At 39.2% G+C, this 23,693-nt stretch overlaps 2 protein-coding genes across 3 annotated transcripts in view; one reads left to right on the plus strand and one right to left on the minus strand.

The window, feature by feature from the left end:
- The window catches only part of ldlrad4b (low density lipoprotein receptor class A domain containing 4b), a 57,237-nt gene extending 39,290 nt beyond the window's left edge, over positions 1 to 17,947 (plus strand). For both annotated transcript variants that reach the window (XM_065245400.2, XM_065245401.2), the window contains 3 exons: positions 8,502 to 8,656; positions 11,255 to 11,305; positions 12,919 to 17,947. In XM_065245400.2, coding sequence (XP_065101472.1) covers positions 8,502 to 8,656; positions 11,255 to 11,305; positions 12,919 to 13,470 — 758 coding nt within the window. In that variant the 3' untranslated portion in view covers positions 13,471 to 17,947. The remainder of the gene's footprint in view (positions 1 to 8,501; positions 8,657 to 11,254; positions 11,306 to 12,918) is intronic.
- A 308-nt stretch (positions 17,948 to 18,255) lies between these two features.
- On the minus strand, positions 18,256 to 22,603 carry fam210ab (family with sequence similarity 210 member Ab). Its single transcript, XM_065298222.1, has 4 exons — positions 22,498 to 22,603; positions 21,003 to 21,451; positions 19,386 to 19,497; positions 18,256 to 18,976 (listed from the first exon to the last, which is right to left on the minus strand). The coding sequence occupies exons 2-4, from the start codon at positions 21,413 to 21,415 to the stop codon at positions 18,656 to 18,658; spliced, it is 846 nt and encodes a 281-aa protein (XP_065154294.1). The 5' UTR covers positions 21,416 to 21,451; positions 22,498 to 22,603; the 3' UTR covers positions 18,256 to 18,655.
- Positions 22,604 to 23,693: the final 1,090 nt, after the last annotated feature.

A 23,693-nucleotide genomic window follows, 5' to 3' on the forward strand; every position in this document is an offset into this window, starting at 1 on the left:
CGGGCAAACATAGGCTGTGATTATCTGTGCGGAATCTGTAATTACACATTGTCACAAAAATATAATTGTTTCCAAGGTCAAAATATGCATGGCCCTCCTCTTTCGACATCTGCGTTCTTTTTAAACAATCTCTTTATTGATGGTGAAGCTCCAGTGTGGCATAGCTGTGGAGATCAGGCTGCGTTGGCGTGCGTGGCTGTGATGGCCGGTTTAGACTATCTGTGCTGTGTGTTCTGTGGCTTCTCTGCAGAACCGGGCTGGATGCCCACTCCCCTGGTGCTCAGCGGGATGCCAGTCTGCCAGCTTGTTTTGTGTTTTTTCTCACTGTCCCTGCATGCCTCTGGCCTTTCATTTCAGCACACAGACAACCTGTGTGATCGGTCCTTTACAGACACCCACAGACTGGTTTCTAAGACCTTTTTTTGAAATTTGGGATGTATTCTACAGCCATCTTTATGTTCATGAGCTAAAAATGCTCATTGCTGTCACGTCACTGATGTTTTCAATCGCCTGTCAAAACCGTTTGACGTTACATAGCGGTGTGCTGACTGCGATAGACAAGCTGACAAACAAAATCATTCTGCTTGTCAGTTCAGTTTTTCAAATGTTCACTGCAGTAGAGGTATAGCCTTGGGTTAAGGTTTGATTTGAAAGATTTTAGTTTACACTTACGTGAATGCTTTTATCCTAAGCATAGCCTGAGCATTATAGCTATACATTTTATATCAATATGCGTTTGCCCTGAACCCATGACCTTTCCAGTGCTAACCCAATGCTATTCCAAGTTTCCACTGTCTCTGCCATATCGAAATGTATAGATTTAAATATATTTAGGCAGACGTGATGTAAAAACGTTATATAGGATTTAGTTTGTTGTGTTGGGGCACTGGCTCACCTGCTCTTGTTACCTTGACACTAGCTTGGCATGATGCAGCGTCTGGTGCAGGATCCTCATCTCTCAGACTATCTGAGAGAGAGGTGTGTGTGTGGCGCTGGGTGTTATGTGCAAATGCCATAAATTATTGAGGATTAGCGTGTGTTTGTAGCATAAAACATCAGATCTGGCTACATGGGGAAGTCACACACACCTCTGAACAGATTAGAAGGGGGTCAGGTGAACACGAGTGCCATCTCACACACCCACACAGATCTGCTTCAACCTCTTGGATATTACATGTGATTCTTGAATTTTGGTCTAGCTACTGTAAAATCTCATTGGTCAAATATCAATCCACATAGCTGTATGTATTGTATCTGTAATTTTTTTTCTCTTATATATCTGTATAGCTGTAATGTTCTGATTGGCTGATTGTTCACACACAGTTTTTGTTTTTAGTAAGAACAGAAAATGACTCGAAACTGGAAGTGTAGTGTACCATGACCTTTCCCGAGTTAGGACATTCAGTTACTGTAAAATTTTGCATATACTATTATCCAAAATGACTTGCCACCTGGAGTAAGATAAGCTTAAGTCTTGCTAGGACAGGTTGGTGGTGTTATCTCGTGCGTGGTCCACTCATTTTGGGACTTGAACCAGCACAGTTCTGATTAAGCTTTCAGCCAACATGCTGACCATCACTTATGGCACTTTTCCATTGCATTGTACCCCATGGGTCAGGTTGTGTCAGCTTACTTCACTTTGGCTTGATTAGCCTTTCCATTATTATAGGCGTGTCGTTATATTTACGCTGACTACTGCTGTGACGTCATAAATGTGAGAGCGTCATTGCAATGCTATACACACCCATACATTTATTTATTTCTCAGTCCGCCACAAAATCAAAATTAACCACCACAAATAGATTTGGTGTCACATGACAGTTTCTGTACAAACACCCGTGGCGTAAGTTGACGCGCTCCGCTGAGCTTCATTAAAAGTTGCAATAATGGCTGCATGCGGACCTGCATGTTGTGAATGTGCCGCCACAAACGGCAAGCTTGGAAATATGGTATGGTGTTCCTGATTCCCAACCTGTGGATGCTTTTCTCCGCTTAAAGGGAGTTTGGGAACTTACAACAAAGCACAGATGACAAGAGGCTTGCTTCACAGCGTACGCACGAAGGTAAAGCTAATCTTGCATTATAGCGATGACGCTAGTAGTGACGATTGTCTCAGACCAATCAGTGATCTACAGTGTTTTTGCGTCATGTTTTATGGCGCTTTTCCATTGCATAGTACCCCACGGTTTAGTTTAGTTTGGGTCGGGTCAGCTCACCTCACTTTGGCGTGGTTAGCTTTTCCATCGAGTTTGGTATCACTTCGCAGCGGGAGGGATTATAGGGGTGTCGTTTAGTGATGCAACAGTACACTTAGTTCACGGTTCAATACATATTTCGGTTCTTGTTCACGGTTTACGGTTCGGTCTCGGTTCTGATGCCTTGGCCTATTAAAGTGTTTTTAATTATTCTATGCTTAGGTAACAGAAACATTGAGATGTTCAGAAGAAAAAAATACTGGTTTTAATTGCAGTTCTCTTTATTTTATGTAAATGCAAAAATCATCTTACATATTTCTAGTGTACTGATACAATAATATAAGATATAATTAAATAAAGACATATAAAAATAATATCCTATTCAAACTGGGGAACATGTGAATTCATTACATTACATAAATTGGCCATTTTATATACCTGTACTTAGTAAATTAAACTTTACATTGTAAATGAAGGCTATACCTTACTGCACTACTGTTAAATCCAACATCATCATGTCTGTGTAGAAACCAAAAATGCGTTCCTCAATCAACATTACTGGTGGGATTTATTTTAGCATCAGGCGCATTCTCTTCTTGAGTTAAACTTTTTCAACTTGCGCAGAAGACGTGTTTGAGGCAAATAACGCGCGTTTGCATCAATAACAAGCCCAATTTGCGTCATTCGCATTGCCCGACGCGAATTTGCATCTTTACATTGATGTTGTATGTAATCTACACGCGCAAATAATTAATCCACACCTCAGATTTAAAAGACAGTCGTGCTGCTTCTTTTTGTTGTTGTACTTCTGTTGGGTGTGTGTGCACGCGAATGAAATCTGACACCAGCATTGCAAGCAGAGTTCAAGCAGAGTTTAACGCAGCTAGCGCACAGTGACTGGATATCAACTCGCTGTGGCGTTTATAAGCGTGCAGATCACGCGCATGCGCACATTAACAAAAGTGCAGGGAATATAAAACTGACAGATTTGGATGGATAAACCGAAAAACCGCAATTCACCTGCGCGTATTGGACCGTGGGGGTCGAACCGAACGGTTCAATAATGTATTGAGAATTGTGGCATCCCTAGTGTCGTTATATTTGTGCTGCATACTGCTTTCGCGTCATGTTTTGTATCAGCTCGGGTCGCTTGGAACCCCAACCGAGGTGGTACGAAAAAAGTATCGGGTACTACGTACTGCACCCAATGGATAAGCTCCCAAAAGTAAGCTGACCTGACCCAAACTAAACCAAACCGTGGTGTACTATGCAATGGAAAAGCGCCATTTAGTATCAGCTCAGCTCGCCTGAAACCCCATGAGGTGGTACTAAAAAAAGTATAGGGTAAAACGTACTGTATCCATTGGAAAAGCACCCAAAAGTAAGCTGACCCGACCCAAACCGTGGCTACTATGCAATGGAAAATCGCCATTAGTCTAGTCCAGAGGCACGGAGATTTTTTAGGTTGCAGTGCTGTGTGTATGGCCGTAACCAGCTATGATGTCAACAAGGTCCGAATAGACAAGCAGTTGAGCGGGGTTGACAAAAAGGCGGATTCTAACTTGATCTACGAGTCTTAGGCACTACTGCCTACACCCCAAAGGGACACTACTGGCACTTGGTGTAAATAGACACTCAGAATAAATAAATATAAATGAATCAACATTTTTGTTGCATTTTCAATCCCTCAGCACCCCTGCTGTAGTCTGCAACAATTTAGGATGATGGTTTAGATTCAGGTCTTTGGTTTTCTAAGATATGTTTAAATGGGCATCAATATGTGAAATGCCACCGTAAATTGGTTAATGCATTTAAAGGGCACAAGTAGGCAGATGTTGAAAGCAGTGGCCTCTGTCTAGTCCATTGAACATGTCACCTTCAACGCACACTTGCTACCCACATACACAAATCACTGTTCTCTGCCTCTATTAAACACCATCATTCGCTTCTCTTGCCTTCCTTCTCCTTCTTACCCCCCCCCCCCAAACACACTCACACAGTGTCTGGTCTAGCACTCTGTTCTGCTCTGCCTGGTGACAGAAAAGCCTGATGCGTTTTGATCCTCTCAGTGTGGTCTACTGAGAGACAGTCACTCTGTATGGTTAATCTGCAGTCCATAATACACAAGTCTTAGCCTCAGACACCCACGATACGCCCACTGTTTGCCACCCTTCTGATACATGTTGCACACAAAACAAGAAATGACTTTCTCAATCTGATAAACACTAATCTGATTGGCAGATTTTATGCAACTTCCACACAGGAAGTGCAGTAATGTACTTAACTCCACAATAAAATAGCAGAAAATGTGTGACCCTGCTTGCAAAAAACCTTTTGGTAATTTACTGTTTTCTATAAAATCATTCTACGTAATGTAAAGAAAATATTAACTTGATATCTTTAATATCGACTGAGTAAGATAGTTTCATGTTTGATGCTCCTAATCTCATAATTAGATTAAGACTTCAGCCTGGATTTGGATGTGGGGAGACATTTATGAATCCTATTTTTCCTACCATTCTTGGACAATTACACCAAACGTGACAGAAGTGCAAACGTTACAACTTACCCCATGGGTGGGGTTAATTGTAACAGGCAGGGGGTTCGTTGTAGCACTTGCTAAAAATTAAGTTTGGCAGGCAAGTATTTCAATACTATTTTGTCTATATACTTAAAGTGGATATTGTTTATATATTAGTCTACAATAGACAGGTATCCACACTGTATTCATTCATCCAGCCCTTTTCTTACGTTAGTTCAATTATTAATGGATACAAATGTCTAAATATGTCAGAAAAAGCAGCACAATTATGACTAAACATTTTTTTATATGTGACCCAGTCTGTAATAACCATACTACAGTTTCAAAATCAAATTCTGAGATAATGAGCATCAAAGTCTGATTTTAACCATTCATTTCATTATGATTTCAATCTTTGATGTGACCTTATTCAATCAATATTAAAGTAAAAAATAAATTTGATACGATTTTTGATAAGACAAGCACATTTATTTTGTTGGCAGCCAGCAATCATTCATTTGTGTGTAGCCTATTTAAAACACCAGCAATAATTACGCTAAAGTTAGCGGTTTTCATATCGTAAGTGCTGAGGGGTTAGTTGTAACACAGTGTTACAATTAACCCCGCTGGGTCAAAATATTTTCAAGCCCACCAAAAAAGTTGCTAAGAGCTGCAGACATATTTCAAAACGATGCTATGTTTTAGTCAACAAGACACTGATTAATATGACATAGCGTTGGATTTGGTATCACACACCCAACTTAAAAAAAACGAAAAAAAAAAACATATGAAAACATTTACTTACATGCCACCAAAACACTCGTTCATTAATAACTCTCTAGAAAAACATGATAAATTTCCAATAATTTGCGGGAGATCGTCTTTTAGCAGCGTGAACAAAAAAACTGAAAAATTAAAGGTCAGCCTTGTGCAACAATGTAAACAGTAAGTAACCCCAGGTTAGTTTTTGCCTCGCGCACCCCTACATTTTAGAAGTACACGTGTTCCTTCTTGATTGATTGTTATTATAGTATGATAGTTTTGATAACCCCACCTCTTACGAATACATATAACAAAAGTAATGTTGAAGGGTTGCTTTACATGCCAGACACATGTCTCTTTCTGTCTAAAAAGGTGGTTCTTGGACAGCTTAAGCTGCCGATGGCGCATGGTCCGGTACCTTTTGCCGCAGTCAACGGTGTGGCCATGTGAGACTGGTGGTGTCCAGACCCACAGTCTATGATAACTAGACACCTTTACCATTCTTTCTTTCTCTCTCTCTCCCCCTCTCTCTCTTTCTCTCTCTCAATGTTCAATGTTAAAATAGGACAAAGAGTGTGTCAGTAGGCGACCAGGACAGGACGTAGTAACAATCAAAGAACAGCTCCCCACACTGTCACTCAGATGAAGGACAAATTCTCTCTGCATGTGAGAAAGAGCAAAGCCAAGTGATTAACCGAGAAAAGATCCTGTCATCAACTTATTCACTTACTGTATTGCTACAGTGCCAACAAATTCTTGTACAGCTCAGCTGGATCCACCCAGACTGCTTTGTAAAATCACTTGTGTGACATGGTGCTTAACCACATATAAAGAAGTGGTGAACAATCACCAGGAATTTGTATGATCTGGAGTGGATTTTGTCTTTTAACTTGTCTGCTTTAAATTTTGAAATTATAAATCAGATAAATGAGTAGTCTTTATTAAATTATGGTTAATAGATGTGGCTAGATTCCTTTATTAATGTGTTTATGTACTAGTGGATACACTCTTGCGGCATAGTGTATTTGCAACAGTGGAATAATAACAGGAATCAGAAGTATATGTTCTACACTTAATCCTATACATAAATCTGGTTCTTTTTAGTTTAAAGCTAAAAGGGACACTCCACTTTTTTTGAAAATGTGCTTATTTTCCAGCTCTCCTAGAGTTAAACATTTGATTCTTATCGTTTTGGAATCCATTTAGCTGATCTCCGGGTCTGGCGCTAGCACTTTTAGCATAGCTTAGCACAATCCATTTAATCTGATTAGACCATTAGCATTTAAAACTTGACTCTTCTGTAGTTACATCGTGTACTAAGACTAGCGGAAAATTAAAAGTTGGGTTTTTTAGGCAGATATGGCTAGGAATTATACTCTCAAACTGGCGTATTAATCAGTGGCTTTGCTGATGTAACATGGCTTCAGCAGGCGTAGTGATATTACGCACTGCCTGAAAATAGTCCCCTTGGTTACTTTCAATAGCAGGGGACTATTTTCGGGCAGTGCGTAATATCACTACGCCTGCTGCAGCTATGTTACGGCAGCAAAGTCCTTAATTATTACGCCAGTTTGAGAGTATAGTTTCTAGCCATATCTGTCCTGGAAATCACAAGTTTTAATTTTCCGTCAGTCTTTTTAGAGCAATACTAATGGTCTAATCAGATTCAATGGATTGTGCTAAGCTATGCTATGAGTGCTAGCGTCAGACCCGAAGATCAGCTGAATGGATTCCAAAACGGTAAGAATCAAATGTTTGACTCTGGATAAATGAGCATATTTTCAAAAAAAGTGGAATGTCTCTTTAAGAACTGCTGAGGGTTCTTGTTGCCAGCATGAAGCCTGCAGTGATTTTTGTGTTATATTGATTCAGGCCCAGTCTAATAGATTTGTGTCTGTAGTCATATTTGTTCCTACCAGCACCGCGATCCGTGTCTCTTTATTCCTTATCTGCCCCCCTGCCTGATTGTCACTTCATTTTTTTTCATCACCCGCCCCTTCTGTTCTCTCTCTTTCCTTCTTTTGGTTTCTCCTCTTATGCCCTAAATTGGGAGAGAAGTGTTTGTTTCTTTTGATGTGTGAGTGCCAGTATCCCGCAGTACTGCATTGCAGGAAACGGCGCATACTTTTATTCTCGCTCCATGACACTCTGTTGTGTTCGCTCGACTGTACAAGGTTCCAGAATAGTCTCTCGGCACAGTTGGTGGAGAATTCTCCAAGCTCATTTTTGTGCTTTTTGAAAAGCCCATAGACTCTCCACAAAGTGTCTCCTTGAGAGAAACAGGCCCGTCTTGACTGAGAGAGCAGGTCTGTGGTCCGGCAACGTGCTCCTCATGTTCAAACACAATACGCAGGCCTTACAGAAACACGGCTCGGGGTGTGTTGGACTTCATCAGCCTGTTGCAGACAAGGATGTCAGAAGATATAAAAGTAGACATGAGCTACATTCTTTAAGCTTTTGGCCAAGTTGTTATGCACTCACATTCAAGTGGTGCGTGTTGTGCAGGGTGGACATCTAACTTTATACTTTATTCACTTGTCTGTTTGCTTAATAAGGGTTTTCAAACTTTCCCCAAATATGATGAACCATTTATTTTTTCCCTAAAATGTTATTTGGTATAAAGAAACATTTAAACTCTGTTAGATAAACTGTCATTGTGATATTAAAAAGACAGACAGCATATTGTTTCCAATTTTTTCCTTTGAAATTTCTTGGGGACCACTTAAACCTTCTGGTTCCTCATTTTCTCTGGTTTAAATGATAGGCACATTTCAGAACAGCAATTTATTCTTATACTTTCTCACTCAGCATTGTATTCTTTTAAAATCCTATAATACAAGCTATTTTAATCCTGTTATTTCATCTCAAACCAAAATGGCTGCATCATTTTTTGCTTTATGATTCTACAAATTTGGGTAACCATATTAGTCTTAGACGGCAGCTGGACTCTGCTGCCATCTCCTGGTCATTATGAGACCTACGCTTTATCTAAGACTTACACTTCTGGTTTTTATGTTTTACAGCTGAACTGGAGTTTGTGCAGATCGTGATCATAATCGTAGTCATGACTGTGATGGTCGTGGTGGTCGTGTGCCTGCTCAACCACTATAAACTCAACACGTGGTCGTTCCTGAGCCGGGCGAGCCAGGCACAGAGTCAGGATCTCTCTCTGCAGCCGGTAAGTCTGCCTGTTCTAAATCCTGTTTGGCTGACCCGTTTTCGTCTCCGTTTGTTGACGCTAATACAGAAACGACACGCTTCACCTTTAAGAAAATTATACAAAATCTTTGTGTTCCCATGTTTATGTGTCCATTAGTTTTTTACATTCATGTATCACAGTCCATCAGTTATTTATCACACACAGTCTTATGCAAGGAAGCTTTTATCAGTGCTTTGGTTTAAGAGTGCTTTGTTCAGCACAACCTAAAAGTCTTTCAAGTGTTTTGTTTGTGTTTGTTTACTTCTGAAAAGACCTCCTTTATATCTAATCCAAAATAGCATGCCACCCTATACTGAGCAGAGGAGAAAGCGGTGCATATGTGGGTGTCTCACCAGAGGGAGGATTTTTGATATGGTTCTGCTTCTGCTGGAGGCAGATAGCACGAAACAAAGCACAACACTTTAAAAAGACAAATTGTGTGGCACATACTTTTACATATCGAGCCGATGTGTGACTCAAGTCAGAGTCCCCCCTCTTCAATTTCCCATTCTTTTTATTTCCTGTTTTTGCCATTACTATCAAAAACACTTTGAAATCTTCAGAGCACCTGCTGTGTTTAAACCAGACAGAGACTATAGATTTTGAATGCAGCATCAAGACATTTTTCCTGTAGGAAGGCAGTGTGTTATGGAGGACACAATGGCAGTGTCCCTCAGAGACCAGGCAAAGTTGATTACATGCATCAGATGTGTCTAGACGGCAGTCGAACGCAGACATGCGCAGACCACTGCAGCAGCCACCAGAGAGACGTCTATATGACAGAGACCTTTATTTTCATTCATGGGGAAACCCGAGGAGGAGGGAGATCAGAGGGGGAGCAGGCAGGGGTGTCTGGAGAATGATGCTCTTAGGTTTTTTTTTAATGGCATGGATATATAAAGACACCGAACAAAATAGGATTTAACAAAGCATCAAAGTTTGATTTACATGGTAGTCAATATTTAAGATGTCAATGTTATGTTTTCACAGACTGTTCTGTACATTTATGTAGGATGTAGAAAGCAGTAAATAAAAAATGACTTCAGCTGGGTTTTCACAGGCAGGAAAACCCAGCCAGGAGTCTTTTTTGTGATTTACTGTTTTCTACATAAAATCATCGTACATAATGTAAAGATCATCAATGTTGGGGGTAAAGCCCGATTTATAGTCGTGCGTAAGTTCGGCGTAGGCTATCCGTAGCCTGTGCGTAGCTATGCGTAGCCTGATGTGCACCTCGCAAAAACCGCAAGCGCTGTGATTGGTCCACCAGTTTCCGTTTGCGACGGTGAAAACAAAGAATGGCCAAGTTGAGGGAATGATTTAACTCAAACTGCAACAAACGTTGCTATTTATTTACTTCCATCATTCCTGGTCTTCTCAAATCATAGGGGCTGTTTACACTTGGTATTAAGATGTGTTTTCATCGATCGGATCACAAGTGGACGAGTTGCTGTTTCTTCTTCGTTTGTGGGTTAACTTGCCAAGCTGCTGCTTCTTTGACAGTCATGCTGCTACTGTGGTTACACACGTGGATACTGCCTACCAGCGGTCTGCGCGGGTGTTTGCACGTCGACGTGGACGACGACGCAAAAGTATAAATGAAAACCGACGCGGATACTACGTCGCCGCGGCTACGCCGTAGGACCTACGCATAACTATAACGAGCCCTTAATGCATTACAAGTAACGTGCATTATGTAATAATATTACTTTTCTGAAGTAACGAGTAAAGTAACGCATTTCTTTATAAATGTAAACATTAATGAGTTACTTTTGTAAAAAAGTAATGCAAGTTACTTTTCAGTTTAATCCATTGGATTTTTAAAAATGATGTACTGAATTAAACTGAACGTAGTCACGTAAATTATGCACTTTTTGAGTGCGCTCCTAAGCGGAAACGGTTTGAGTCAGAAACGGAGATGGCAGGTCAAAGTTTGACATTTTTGCGATAGAAATATGACATTTCTGTATGCAGAACTTCTCAGTCATAAAAAGCACCTGCAAGACCTGAAAGAGATCAAGCATGAGCCAAGTAAGAAAACGTAACTAAAAAGTAACCTTAGCATTACTTTCCATGAAAAGTAACTAAGTAATGCAATTAGTTACTTTTTTAGGGAGTAACTTAATATTGTAATGCATTACTTTAAAAAGTAACTTCCCCAACACTAAAAATCATTTTGTGAAAAATAACCTTGTTGTCTTTAATAATGACCGAGTAAGACCATGTCAAAGATTGAGATTAAAGCGAAATTATACTTTGATTGAGACTTTAGCTTGTATTTCACAGACAGGGTCACATATAAGCCTAATTTTTAAGAGGAATATCTGTTGTGATTTGAAAGGATTTTTGTATTCAGTTTTATAAAGGTCATCAAGTACATCCATTATAATTTTAATGTTCCTTTTAAATAAATTTCCGATTTTTAAGATAAAAGTACTACTTTATTAATGTCTTTTAAAGAAAATCACATTTCCTTGACTAGAATACTTGAAACCTACATGCTTGTTTTAAATATATTGCAGCTGTGTCTTATTCTGCAATTGAAATAAATGTATATTGCATCTGTCTTGTTTGCAGGAGGGATCTTTATGGCCATCAGATAATGGGCTGAGGCAAGGGGCATCTGAGGTGAGTTGTGTGTTTGTGTGCGTGGGCCTTGTTGTTCTCTTGTATAAATAGCGTGTCTGTCTAAAGTTTCATGTGTGTGTTGTCTTTGTGCCCATGTGGGTGAGGATGGACACGTCAGTATGACTATACGAGTGCTTGCACTGAAAATAAAGTACGTCGATGGATGCGTGTGTGTATATATTCATTGTTTGCGTCTGGGGAGGGGGGTGCCCCCCCTCGCCGGGACGCGGCCTCTCAGCGCATCATTAATCTCTCTGCCTCCTCTGGCAGCGTCTAGACAGCCGTCTGAGAGGCCAGACACTCGCTGTCTATCTGTGTAAATTGCCACTCATCATCCTCATCTTGCTAATGTAAACGTGGCCCTTGCTATAATGATACTGATCTCAGTGGCTAACTCGCATGCAGATTTTAGTCGTGTTAGTCCATCAGCTGCACATTAGCATACTAATGTCTGAACTGGGAACAGTTTATGTTTGGTCCCTTGGTGAGTTATGTAAAAATGGATTGGTCATTATTGATCTGTATAAATGTGGCATGAGTAGAACACAGGAGTTTTTGTGTTAAGATACAGCAGTTAAACAGGATTTACTATTATTATCTATGGTTAAAGGAAAACACCACCTTTTTTCAATATTTTACTATGTTCTTACCTCAACTTAGAATAATTAATACATACCTATCTTTTTTCAATGCTTAATCTTTGTACAGCTCGTCATGAATGTATTACCATTTAGCCTAGCCTAATTCATTCCTTAGGATCCAAACAGGGATGAATTTAGAAGCAACCAAACACTTCCATGTTTTCCCTATTTAAAGACTGTTACATGAGTAGTAACATGAGTAAGTATGGTGGCACAAAATAAAACGTGGCGATTTTTTTAAGCAGATAAAAATGAGAACTATATTGTATGGCTGAAGTGCACTTAGTTGCAGCACTTTGACTTTGGGCGCAGTAATATTGACGGAGGTTTGAGCTAGAGGGGAGTAGTCAGGAGTGATGATGTGACTGCACGCCGAGGTCGAAGTGCTGCAAACTAAGTGCTCTTCCGCCATACAATATAGTTCTCATTTTTAATCCGCTTAAAAAATCGCCACGTTTTTATTTTGTGCTACCATACATACTTGTGTAACTACTCATGTTACAGTCTTTAAATAGGGAAAACATGGAAGTGTTTGGTGGCTTCTTAATTTATCCCTGTTTGGATCCTAAAGAATGAATGGGGCTAGGCTAAATGCTAACACATTCATGACACGTTGTACATAGATTTAGTGTACGCATTGAAAAAAATCAGTATGTATTAATTTGTCTAAGTTGAGGTAAGAACATAGTAAAATATTGAAAAACTGTGGTGTTTTCCTTTAAATATAAGGCCTGGAAACTGAAAGGTTTTAGGTTATGTGTATGTGCGTTAGCAGTGCAAAGATTGTTAGTTTGACTCCCATGGAACACATACTGATAAAAATGAATTGCTTGAATGCACTGTAAGTCACTTTGGATAAAAGCATCTGCCAAATGCCTGAAAGTAATGTAATGCTTATGACTAATGGTATGACATCTATTAAAAATAAGAACGCAGGTTCTCATTTGATTTTATTCCCTCTCTCCTCTGCAGGTGGTGTACGCTCCTCAGCCTAGGGACCGTTTTACTGCTCCCACTTTCATGCAGCATAATCGTTTCCGACGTTTCCAGCCCACCTACCCATACCTGCAGCATGAGATCGACCTGCCGCCCACCATCTCGCTGTCAGACGGGGAGGAACCGCCGCCGTACCAGGGCCCCTGCACGCTGCAGCTGAGAGACCCCGAGCAGCAACTCGAGCTCAACAGAGAGTCCGTACGCGCCCCACCCAACCGGACCATCTTCGACAGCGACCTCATTGACATGCACAGTTCAGGGGGTGGCGGTGGGCCACGCCCTCCCAGTAGCAACTCTGGGATCAGTGTCGTCAATTCCAGTAACCACGGACACATGGAGGGCCCTCCGCCCGCTTACAGTCAAGTGATCGGGCAGCACTCGGGCATAGTACTTTACCTCCACCAGCACAGCAATAACGCACCTGTCCCCGTCACCGTGCAGACTCCGCCCAGGGGCCGGACAGATCCAAGCAGCCCAGAGAGCACAATAGCACTGAGCAAGGACAGACAAAGGGAGGAACTAGTCTGAAAGGGGCGGGGCAAGCACATGATCGGCGGCCCACTCTCCACACCCATAAAAGGAATGGGTTCTCCCTCATAGACACTCCCATGCACAACAGAGCTTAATGGATCTTGGCGACAAAATCAAAAAAACTGTGTGGAGCTGAGCTTGCTAAAGCAACGTTTTATTTCTTTTCTCGCAGACCAGCTGTGCTAACATAACGGTTGCAGTCTCCTACTTTCGTTGCTCTGTATTACTTGTGTATAGCTTACAAATCCGAAAACATTATTCGAGCACAAGACAGGCCTTTTGTTGTTGTTGTTTTTGTTGACTTTTATCGTCGTATCCCCTTAAACGTACCCCTACCGCCCAAGCCACACGTGACACTGGGTGGATAAGAATTTATTTTTTAAAGACCGAGATCTGTGCAGCATGAACAAAACATAAATGCGAAAAATTGTGTAAATCCAATTCCTAGTGCCAAGGTTTATACGGAAGGTGTCACATGGGGCATCGACTGTCTTAAAGACTTGTTATACATGTAAAACCTTCTGTGAAATTGCACTATTGTTGGTTAATCAGAGTAATATGGAGAGGGGGGTAGCGATGGGTGACGTATACGTTTACTGTTTATACTGTTTGTTTTCATGTACATCCGATCGTATGCTTCAATGCAAGCTCTCTATGAGAGGGAAGTGGTCTTGTCTGTCCTCAGCACAAGAAAAAAAATCATAGATCCAGCCTAAATATTTATCTATATGAGGCACAGAATACAGAGAGCCCGCTTTAGTCTCATCTACCCTAACCAGTGACACTTTCAACCACTTATATTCAAGCTGATCTGAAGTTTTTTGTCTAAAGAAAAGTCAGTTTACTAATAGATCTGTAAAGGCTTGACGTGTTATGAGACTTTTGTTATCCTTAAGTGGTTATGGAGAGTTCACCGTTTTTCATTTGCTCTTTTTTTGTTTCTTAAACCTTAAAGTTTATTATTTATATGTATATTTTATAGCTGGAATATAAAACTAACATCATTTAAGTTTAAAGGTCACCATTGCATGCCTTTTGCACTTTTGTCTGTTAATAACAACTAAAAACAGACTTTTAAGATAACTAATATAATCCAGCACTGTATCATTGTGGATTTCATTTAATTATAGCCCGCTCACTTCTGTTTATTTCTGTTTTAGTCTCCACTGCCAATTCTAGAACAAAAAGTTTAGTGTTTGAACTAGAGGGTCGACTGAGGATCGGCGCCGATATTAAAAAAATTTCTGGTTATCGGTATCTTTCATTTAAAGAAAGTTTGGTCCAAACCCTTGTTATTCTTTAAGGGACACTCCCCTTTTTTAAAAAAATATGCTCATTTTCCAGCTCCCCTTGAGTTAAACATTTGATTTTTGCCGTTTTGTAATCCATTCAGCTGATCTCCAGTCTGACGCTACCACTATTAGCATAGCTTAGCATAATCTATTGAATCTGATTAGACATCGCGCTAAATAATAACCAAAGAGTTTCAATGTTTTTCCTATTTAAAACTTGACTCTTCTGTAGTTACATCGTGTACTAAGACCCACAGAAATTTAAGCAATGATATTACACCGCAGCCAAAAATAGTCCCCTGCCATTGAAAGATACTAAGGGGACTATTTTCGGCTGCTGCGTAATATCATTGCGCCTCCTGCAGGCATGTTACAGCAGCAACGGCCTTGATTATTACGCCGAATGAGAGTATAGTTCATTGCCATATCTGCATAGAAAATCTTATTTTTAATTTTCCGTCAGTCTTAGTACACGATGTAACTATAGAAGAGTCGAGTTTTAAATAGGAAAAATATTGAAACTCTTATTTTTTAGCGTGATGCTAATGGTCTAATCCGATTCAATGGATTACGCTTAGCTATGCTAAAAGTGGTAGCGCCAGACCCGGAGATCAGCTGAATGGATTCCAAAATGGTAAGAACCAAATATTTAACTCTAGGGGAGCTGGAAAATGAGCATATTTTCCAGCATTTTCATTTTTACACCAGACACACGTATCGGTACGCCTGAAAAACATATCGGTCGACCTCCTAGTGTGAATCCCTTTTGCATCCTCTATTATTATGTAGTCCCAATAAAAATGAATCAGGTTTCAAAACATGGTAAGGTCAAGGGCTAATGTGATGAGCATTTTTAAAATGATCCATTTAAACCCAGCATTCCTCTGTCCTGTTGCTTTTGATCCCAACCCTGACACCAGCTCCTGTCTAGTGCGCACACTTGTTTTTGTGTTTACGCATCCATGACCTGTACTCATCCGAGCGGTTCTCTGCATTCACTTTAAGCTTAATTACAATCATGTAGGCCCAGATAGATGATGTTGCTCCGACCAGAGCTGTTGAATCTGGTTCAGAGGTCGAGAGAATCGAGAAGAAACCCCAAAGACTCTTTACAGTTTGTGCACACGAACCCTTTAATAAGGAGACTGAAGACTGAGCCCCTGCTATTGGTCACCACTTAGCCTGTCAAGGACAAATGGACTTGTACAAAGGCCATGGTGGTTTTTATATTCTTGTTTTCGTTATGTGGGAGTTATGGTCAAAAAGATGTTTTTCAAAGCAACACATCCACCTTTATAAGCTACTCTGTTTGTACTCAGAATGTTAGAGTCAGCCAATCAAAATGTGTTTAAATCATATGGTTTTCAGCGTCTGTGTCGATTGGCTTTACTCTTGTTTTTTGTTGTTGTTTTTTTTTTTGCTGTTGGTGGGATTTATATTTGTCATCTGGACCCCCGTGCTCCAAATCAGACTAAAGGAATCAAAACTCCACATGTGTCATTTTATAAACCACAACAGAGAAGCTAGATATAAAATTCTAGATTTGCTATAGATGCTCTTGTCAAGCACAGGCAACAAAACTTAGCAACATTTGTTTCACTGAGCACAATATTCAAACCATCTCCAACTTAAAACCCCCGTTTCTATTTCCAGATCAGTTTGCTGCTTTCACCGTTGCTGCTGCTATGCTACTTCTTTTTTTATGTTTAGCCTTTTTGTTCACCATCCCAATAAACGCGTCTGCTTTTCGTTCGTCTTGCTTTCCGCCGTTTTCTGCTGTCCAAGGATGTTTGCATGTGACTCGCGAGCTAAATCGGTGCCTATTGATCGTGTTGTTTTGAGCGACGTAGGAACCCACTTGCACTCAAAGTTCCCACCTTAGCTGTGCCTCACTTCCAATGGTGCTTTCTTTGGTGTAACGTTTTTTTTAATCCTCTTTTATTTGTACGGTGCTGTAAATAAAGTCAGTCTGTATGCACATATCCTACCCAATGGGTAGAAACCGCAGAAAAAAAGACAACGTTAATAATGTAACAATTTATAATTGATATAAAGGTTTTAAAATGGTGGCACGGTTTGTAAATGCCTGCAGTTGTGAACAAGGAAATTTGTTTTCAAAAAGATGCTAAAAGTATTATTCCTGCAAACGGATGTACTGGGACAACCATTTAGATGTTAACTGCCACAACTACATACAAGAGATGTGCACTAAACATCTTTAATAGTAAAGTCAATAATTTAGTTACAAGTTAACTAGTTAATTCTAAATTGGAATCTACCTATTATAGAAACTTTGATATCTAACCACCAACCTGTGCCAGACTCCCACTCATGGACAAAAACACAGAGGGCTTTGGTAAGACAGTCTTGCTTAAACGTTTTGGATTTCAAATAAGTGTTTTATTATTTTAATCCCAACAGATACATGATTTTTTGTTTTCGAGACACCTTGTGTTGTGCTTCCTGTCTTTGCAAAGTTTAATAATGAACCAAATGAGAGATGTAGTTTTAACATTCTTATTTTTGTTATATATTTCTGACATTCTTGTGTATGTGGTGTATAGGAGCAAAAAATGATTTTAATTGCAGATATTTATGTGCCGGTGCTCCACTGTACAGTAGCTTGTATTCGCATGTCTATAGTTATATACCTGAAAATAATGTACATAGCGATGCCATTTTGACTACAAGCACCTGACTAACAGCAGTTGGTGACATTTTGAGCAATGTATTAAGCTTTCAGAGCTACAAAAAGCATTTTTCTTGCACACAAACACACACGAAAATGGTTTAGATGTAATTTACTGAGGCTTATTAGGTGTCTGTGAAAAGCGTCTGAGTGCAGCCATTCAGAACTAAAGAGCATCACAATATCGCAGACCTTTTTACTTTTTTTACGCTTGATCAAAATTTCCTTTATGTTCATGTGTACGGACGTTTTTCTATACATGCACATGTGCATATTCACACTTAAAAAAAAACTTACATATTTTGTTTTTATTTAATTCATTGTGATGTAACTAATAGGTTTAAGCCTAAGGTCTGTTACTGCAATGCTGTTTATCCCCACAGAAAAATGTAATCAAACGTTGCTCTAATCACTGTTATAGTCAAACTTTTATGCTTGTATTTCTGCTGTTGTCTAACTGCAGTTCAACTAATAAACTAAAATGTACCAGTTTCCCTATGTCTTACATTCAGATTGGTTTTAAATACAAACAATATGTCAACTTAACAATTTTATTCATTTAATGAACACAAATCACCTTAATAAAACTAGCAATTTCAGCAGTTGTTTTTAATACACAATGCTATTTCCAAAAGTGGAAAAATGTGTATGTAATAAACGTTCTTTATTTTTCCACAGTCTGCATCCCGGATAGTCCATAAACAGTGCAATACAAAACGTACATTGTTATGGGAAAATGACCGAACTAGATTGTGTAGGCATCATGCACAAGAATTCAAATACAGACACACAACACACATATCAATTACAGATATTGATATTTATCACTTGGCTGTCAAGTAGAAACACTTTTCAAAATGTAATATTAAAATTAATACAGTCCTGATTTTAGCCTGATATGGTGAATTTAACATTATTGCAATATTTCAAGTTTGTTACCTTATTCACTTCAAAACAATTTGTACCTTGTTACATACAGTTTAATGCATTTACATGAGAATGTATTCTTATCATTAATTTAACAGACATTTGTGTTTCATGAACACAGACCAACAGTTGTTGTAGGTGAACGTTCAGTACCTTACAAAGTCAACAAAGACTTAGATACAACTGCACAAAAAACCCGTGAGATTGAGTTTTTACCTACTTTTCTCCTTGAGTAATTGACTGTGTGTGTGATTTCTTTAATCACAGCAAATTCCTAATCAGGTTTCTTACGGAAAGACATTTTGTCTTTCGTCTCCTGAAGTCTCTCAGAAAATTTGTCTTTCGTCTCAGAAAAACGCTCTTTGGTCCCCTCCATTCGGTCCGATAGCAGTTCTTTGGTTTCCTCCATTTTCTCTGAAAATCTCTCCTTTGTCTCCTCCATTTTTTCAGTCAATCTTTCCCTGGTCTCCTCCATTTTGTCCTGTATGTACTCTTTAACAGGCGGAGGGGTGGAGAGGTATCCATGTTTACGGAGGTATTGGACGGAGAGGGACGTGCCGCCCAGTGTAACGGTGTATCGGGCAGGTGTAGCAAGCTGTGACCAGAAAGACATATGGTTTAAATAACAACACCAGATAAAAAATAACTAAAATACCTTTTAAGTATTTATGGTTTAACTGGTGTAGCTTTAAAGGGATAGTTCACCCAAAAATTTAAATTAAAGTATATGATAAAAGTTAAAAGCATATTATTAATGAAAGAAAAAAGCAACCAACACCAACTACGTTTTTAAAAATAACACAAATATATTCCCATTTATAAATACAATCAGCTGCACTTGAAACACAAAATAAACTTTTATATCCCCTTATACATTGTTGATAATGCTTTATCCTACCCTGATGGTAGGACATCAGAAAAGACAACCAAATTAATTGCGGCCCACCGGTTGAGACCTACTGCTTCAATGAAGCAATAATACTTAATAACAGAATGTTACATACCTTATACATTGCATAGGCTGTGAGTGCATAGCCACCCTGGGAATCGCGCAAAATTCCCACCATCCAATCCGGTAAACCAATGAACTCCAGGAACGGGACAAGGTTCACTCCTCTGTGGAGAACACATATATACTAAATACAGAACATTCACATTCATGCATCTATACCAGAGAGGAATGATTTGTTTTCACAAGCCTAAAATGTGGTTTTAGAAAAGCTGTTGATTTCCAAATGGCATTTTCCTAAACTACAGGTTTTCTGACCTGCTAAAGATCAGACAGACTTGATCTGGAAAATGTCAAGTTCCCTGCCAGTCCTACCCTAGAGACAGTGTGCTTAATCTGCACTTAATTTAGTTCACTGAAGTCTTAACCCAGCAAGCAGTAGTTGTCATTTCACCACCTTGGGTTACTATAGACCCGATATAGTCTGGCTACAAGTAACCCACTTCTAGCCAAAATAACCTTGAATTTGGTTACATGTCATTTTGCATACTGTATGATATCCCATCAGGTAAGCAAAGTCAACAGTGATTAAGGTGTTTGGTTTTATTTAGTGTCTATTTGATTTTCACAGACCGCCCAAATTAAGCCTTGTTTTAGCCTAGACGTCTGTGATGTGGACGGCTATTAGATGTCTTTTAAACAGTTGAAGCTTGTGACTGCTCTTCCGAGGGGCACAAATTCAAAATATGTGTTCAGAGTGTTATGTGTGTTGCTCGTGTTTTCAAAATATGTGTTTGTTGCATCATGTGAACCATGTGCATCATGTGTTTTGTCAAAATAAGTGCCTGCTGTCGGAGCCGATGGTGTAGTGGATGGTGCTCCGACACATGGTGCAGACGCACTTCTGGCGACCCGAGTTCGAATCCCGGCTCGAGGTCGTTTGCCAATCCCATACCCCTCTCTTCACCCTATACTTTCCTGTCGTCTCCTTAATTACTATCCAATAAAGGCAAAAATGGCCCAAAAAATATCTTAAAAAATAAATGCCTGCTGCACACATGTCAAACCTGTTGATGATAAAAGAGACGCTCACGTTCACAAAATACACGCAAGACACTCCCTTAACACTAAACTCTGATTGCGCATGAGATTATGCGAGTATCTGGCAAATGCAAGCGTCTATTTTATCATAAACCCTTTATACGCGTCTGCAGCAGGCACTTATTTTGACAAGACACGTGATGGACATAGGTTCACTTAACGCACTGAACACATATTTTAAAATTACGAACCACACACATGATGGGTTACATACATGTGACGAACTTCGCATCGTCTGCCCTCAAAAAAAGAAGTCATCGGCCACCACTGCTTTTAAACCCACAATTGCTTGCTGGGAAGTCTTAACCTGTTATGTACCAAAACTTTTGAGTGATGATTTCTACTAATCATTGTAAAACTGGTAAATGCATGACGCTAGATTATAGTCTGTAATTATAATCAGGGCTGAATGTTTAAAACATAGTGTAAAATATTGGTTGTCACTAGAGAAATATAAGGCCCTAATGCTGAAAACTAGGTAGATAAAACAATCCTATGAATAGCTGGTAGCTAGCGACCGGTTACTAAATATGCTATGGTATCTGTTTGTTTGTATTGTTAATTCACTTACTTCATTGCAGCATAGTAGAAGCTACCGAACCATACAGTGGATGTGACGATATGCACGGGCACCATCACTTTACCATACTGTTTAAACGTCTTCTTAAATCTCTGGAAAAGCCCAATAGATTTGTCCTGCAGAGGATCGACATCGCCCTTATTCTCAGGGGCAGTCTCTACAGACCCGGGATCAGCCTTGTAAAGACCCTCAGTTCCTGCAAGACTCTGCGGAGGGTCCAATGGCGTTTCTTCCTCCACAGGCGTTTTATGGACTTTGTTCACCCACACAACATTAGTGCAGCTAAAGCAGCGCGAGGCCTGGATGGTCGAAGGAAGTTGACGTGCGGCCCAGGCGTGACCCAGGTACGCAGAACGCAGCCGGGACACCTGCCGCAGAGTGACTGAAGACCACATCCGCTGCATCACCTCCCCCCACCTATAGAGCGCCACCTACAGATCCTGGACAAACAAGGTCGGTTTAAAACATTGTCCGGCATATTAACATGAGTAGACAAACTCTAAACTTTCAGTTATTGGTTTATGATAGATCAAGTTTAGAAATGTTTTACTGGTTTTGTCTAACATGATATTAAAACCCATTTCAATTTATAGGAATTTTACAATTAAAACGTATTTTAAAGCTACTTGAAGCATAACATAATGATGTAGGGTGGAGTTGTTTTACATGCAAAAAATGTAACTCAACAGTCACACGGTTTGAACGTGATAAACAAATGCAAAGGTAAGGTAAGGGTCATGGCACTGTCAGTTTCCAGACTGATCAGTTTAAAGGTACAGTAAGTTAATTCCAGTGATTATTAGGGTTAGTTTCAACCTGTCAGACAATTTTGGCACGTCAGTTGGGTTTCTAAAAATGGTACACTGAGTAAACTCTGCCTTTATTTCTCTGTTTATAATTTTTATGGTGCAGACACTATTATCCAAATTTTATCCAAACACTGACTGTCTTACAGCCTACTAGGGCGTCTACTTAACAGCATGTTTGGGCATTTTTAAATACTAGGATGGTTTTATCCCAACATGCTGTCAGTGCTTCCCGTGGCAATGCATTATCGTGGACAATTTCTTTACTTATGATTTAGCAAACGTTTTTCACCGTCAGCCTTTAAAAAAGGGTAAAAACTACAGAGATCTAACGTTACATATCTACAAAATAATAATTGTACTAAACATTTATTTTCAATACACGTTTTGAACTAAATCTCCGAGATGTTTGTAGGAGGTAACAGTTAACGTGACATTATAAGGTCGTAACTTTAAACGCCGAATCTCTCTACAGCTGACATTGAATGGTTTTGGAGGACAGACTGTCGCTGCCTGCAGAAGTACAACTATCATAGTTCAGTCCAAGTTAACTGGGCCCTGATTTAAACTTCAGCTAACTAACATGCTACACGAGCACACGTACAGCTAAACGTCTGAAACAAGACAGTTTTTAAATCAGAAAGACGTTGTAAATGTTAAAATAGAGAAGCAATACTTACATTCACCTCATGAAGGTCTGCTCTGGGTTTAAAGAGAGTCCTCCCTGCGGTCCATGCCTCATGTCATGTACACGCGCGATTTCCACATCCACATGGAGCGCTGCTGCGCGGTGCATTATGGGAAATGTAGTCGTTTGAGGCTGTATGCTCATTATACCTCAGTTTGTTGAAAAGATTGCTGCTGCTGGTACTGTAAACTATACATCTTTCTTTCATCCCTAATATATATTATTATTTTATACTATATAATATAAGATACGATATAGCTTGACTGGTAGAGCATTGCGTTATGAACGTCTAGTCATGTTCGATTCCAGGAAACACAGATGAAAAATGTATACAGATTGAATGATATGTACGTTGCTGCGTCTATACTAACTGTAACAGTTTTATATTATGGAAATATTTTATTTATTTATTATAAGGCATTTTTCCATTGTTTATTATCATGATTAAGTAATAACAACTAAATTATTTCTTATTTAGAATTTTCACAAGACGTTACAATGTACTGTAGCCACATAAACTGTAGTTACATTTTTTCTGCAATAGATGGAGGTTAAATGGAGAATGTGTATGTTTGTGTAGGTTTTTACTAACATTTTAAATAACATATCTTGATTTAAAATAATAAAGGTTAATTTAAAATTAACATCAAATATTTTTCTGTCAATCATTATTGCTCTTTTGAATAAAATGGAATAGAATAGAATAGAATAGAATAGAATAGAATAGAATAGAATAGAATAGAATAGAATAGAATAGAATAGAATAGAATAGAATAAAACTTTATTGTCATTCTTCAGGTCTGGTCTATTCTATTCTATTCTATTCTATTCTATTCTATTCTATTCTATTCTATTCTAGTTCTAGTTCTAGTTCTTTTAATTTACAAAGCACATTTAAAACCGTCCCAAGACTGACCAAAGTGCTGTACAGTATAAAACAATTATAAAACACAGAGAGGAATTAAAAAATATATTCTATATTATAATATGTTATGTTATGTTATGTTATGTTATGTTATGTTATGTTATGTTATGTTATGTTATGTTATGTTATGTTATGTAATAAAGCAGTTTAGTTAAAATTTCATTAATTTAAGGTTCCTGAGTTTGTGTCCAGTGGCAAAAACTTTGTGTTTGTTTTTTAAATTCCCTTTCTCAGGTGTTGCCTCACAACAAGAAGGTCGCTGG

The sequence above is a fragment of the Paramisgurnus dabryanus genome, chromosome 13, assembly GCF_030506205.2.
Source record: "Paramisgurnus dabryanus chromosome 13, PD_genome_1.1, whole genome shotgun sequence".
Lineage (NCBI taxonomy): Eukaryota > Metazoa > Chordata > Actinopteri > Cypriniformes > Cobitidae > Paramisgurnus > Paramisgurnus dabryanus.

Coding starts and splice junctions, on each gene's coding strand:
- fam210ab (XM_065298222.1), bottom strand. CDS start 21,415: ATGCAGCGGATGTGGTCTTCAGTCACTCTGCGGCAGGTGTCCCGGCTG. Junction 19,498..21,002: donor TTCTACTATGCTGCAATGAA/GTAAGTGAATTA, acceptor TGTTCTCCACAG/AGGAGTGAACCTTGTCCCGT. Junction 18,977..19,385: donor CAGCCTATGCAATGTATAAG/GTATGTAACATT, acceptor TTCTGGTCACAG/CTTGCTACACCTGCCCGATA.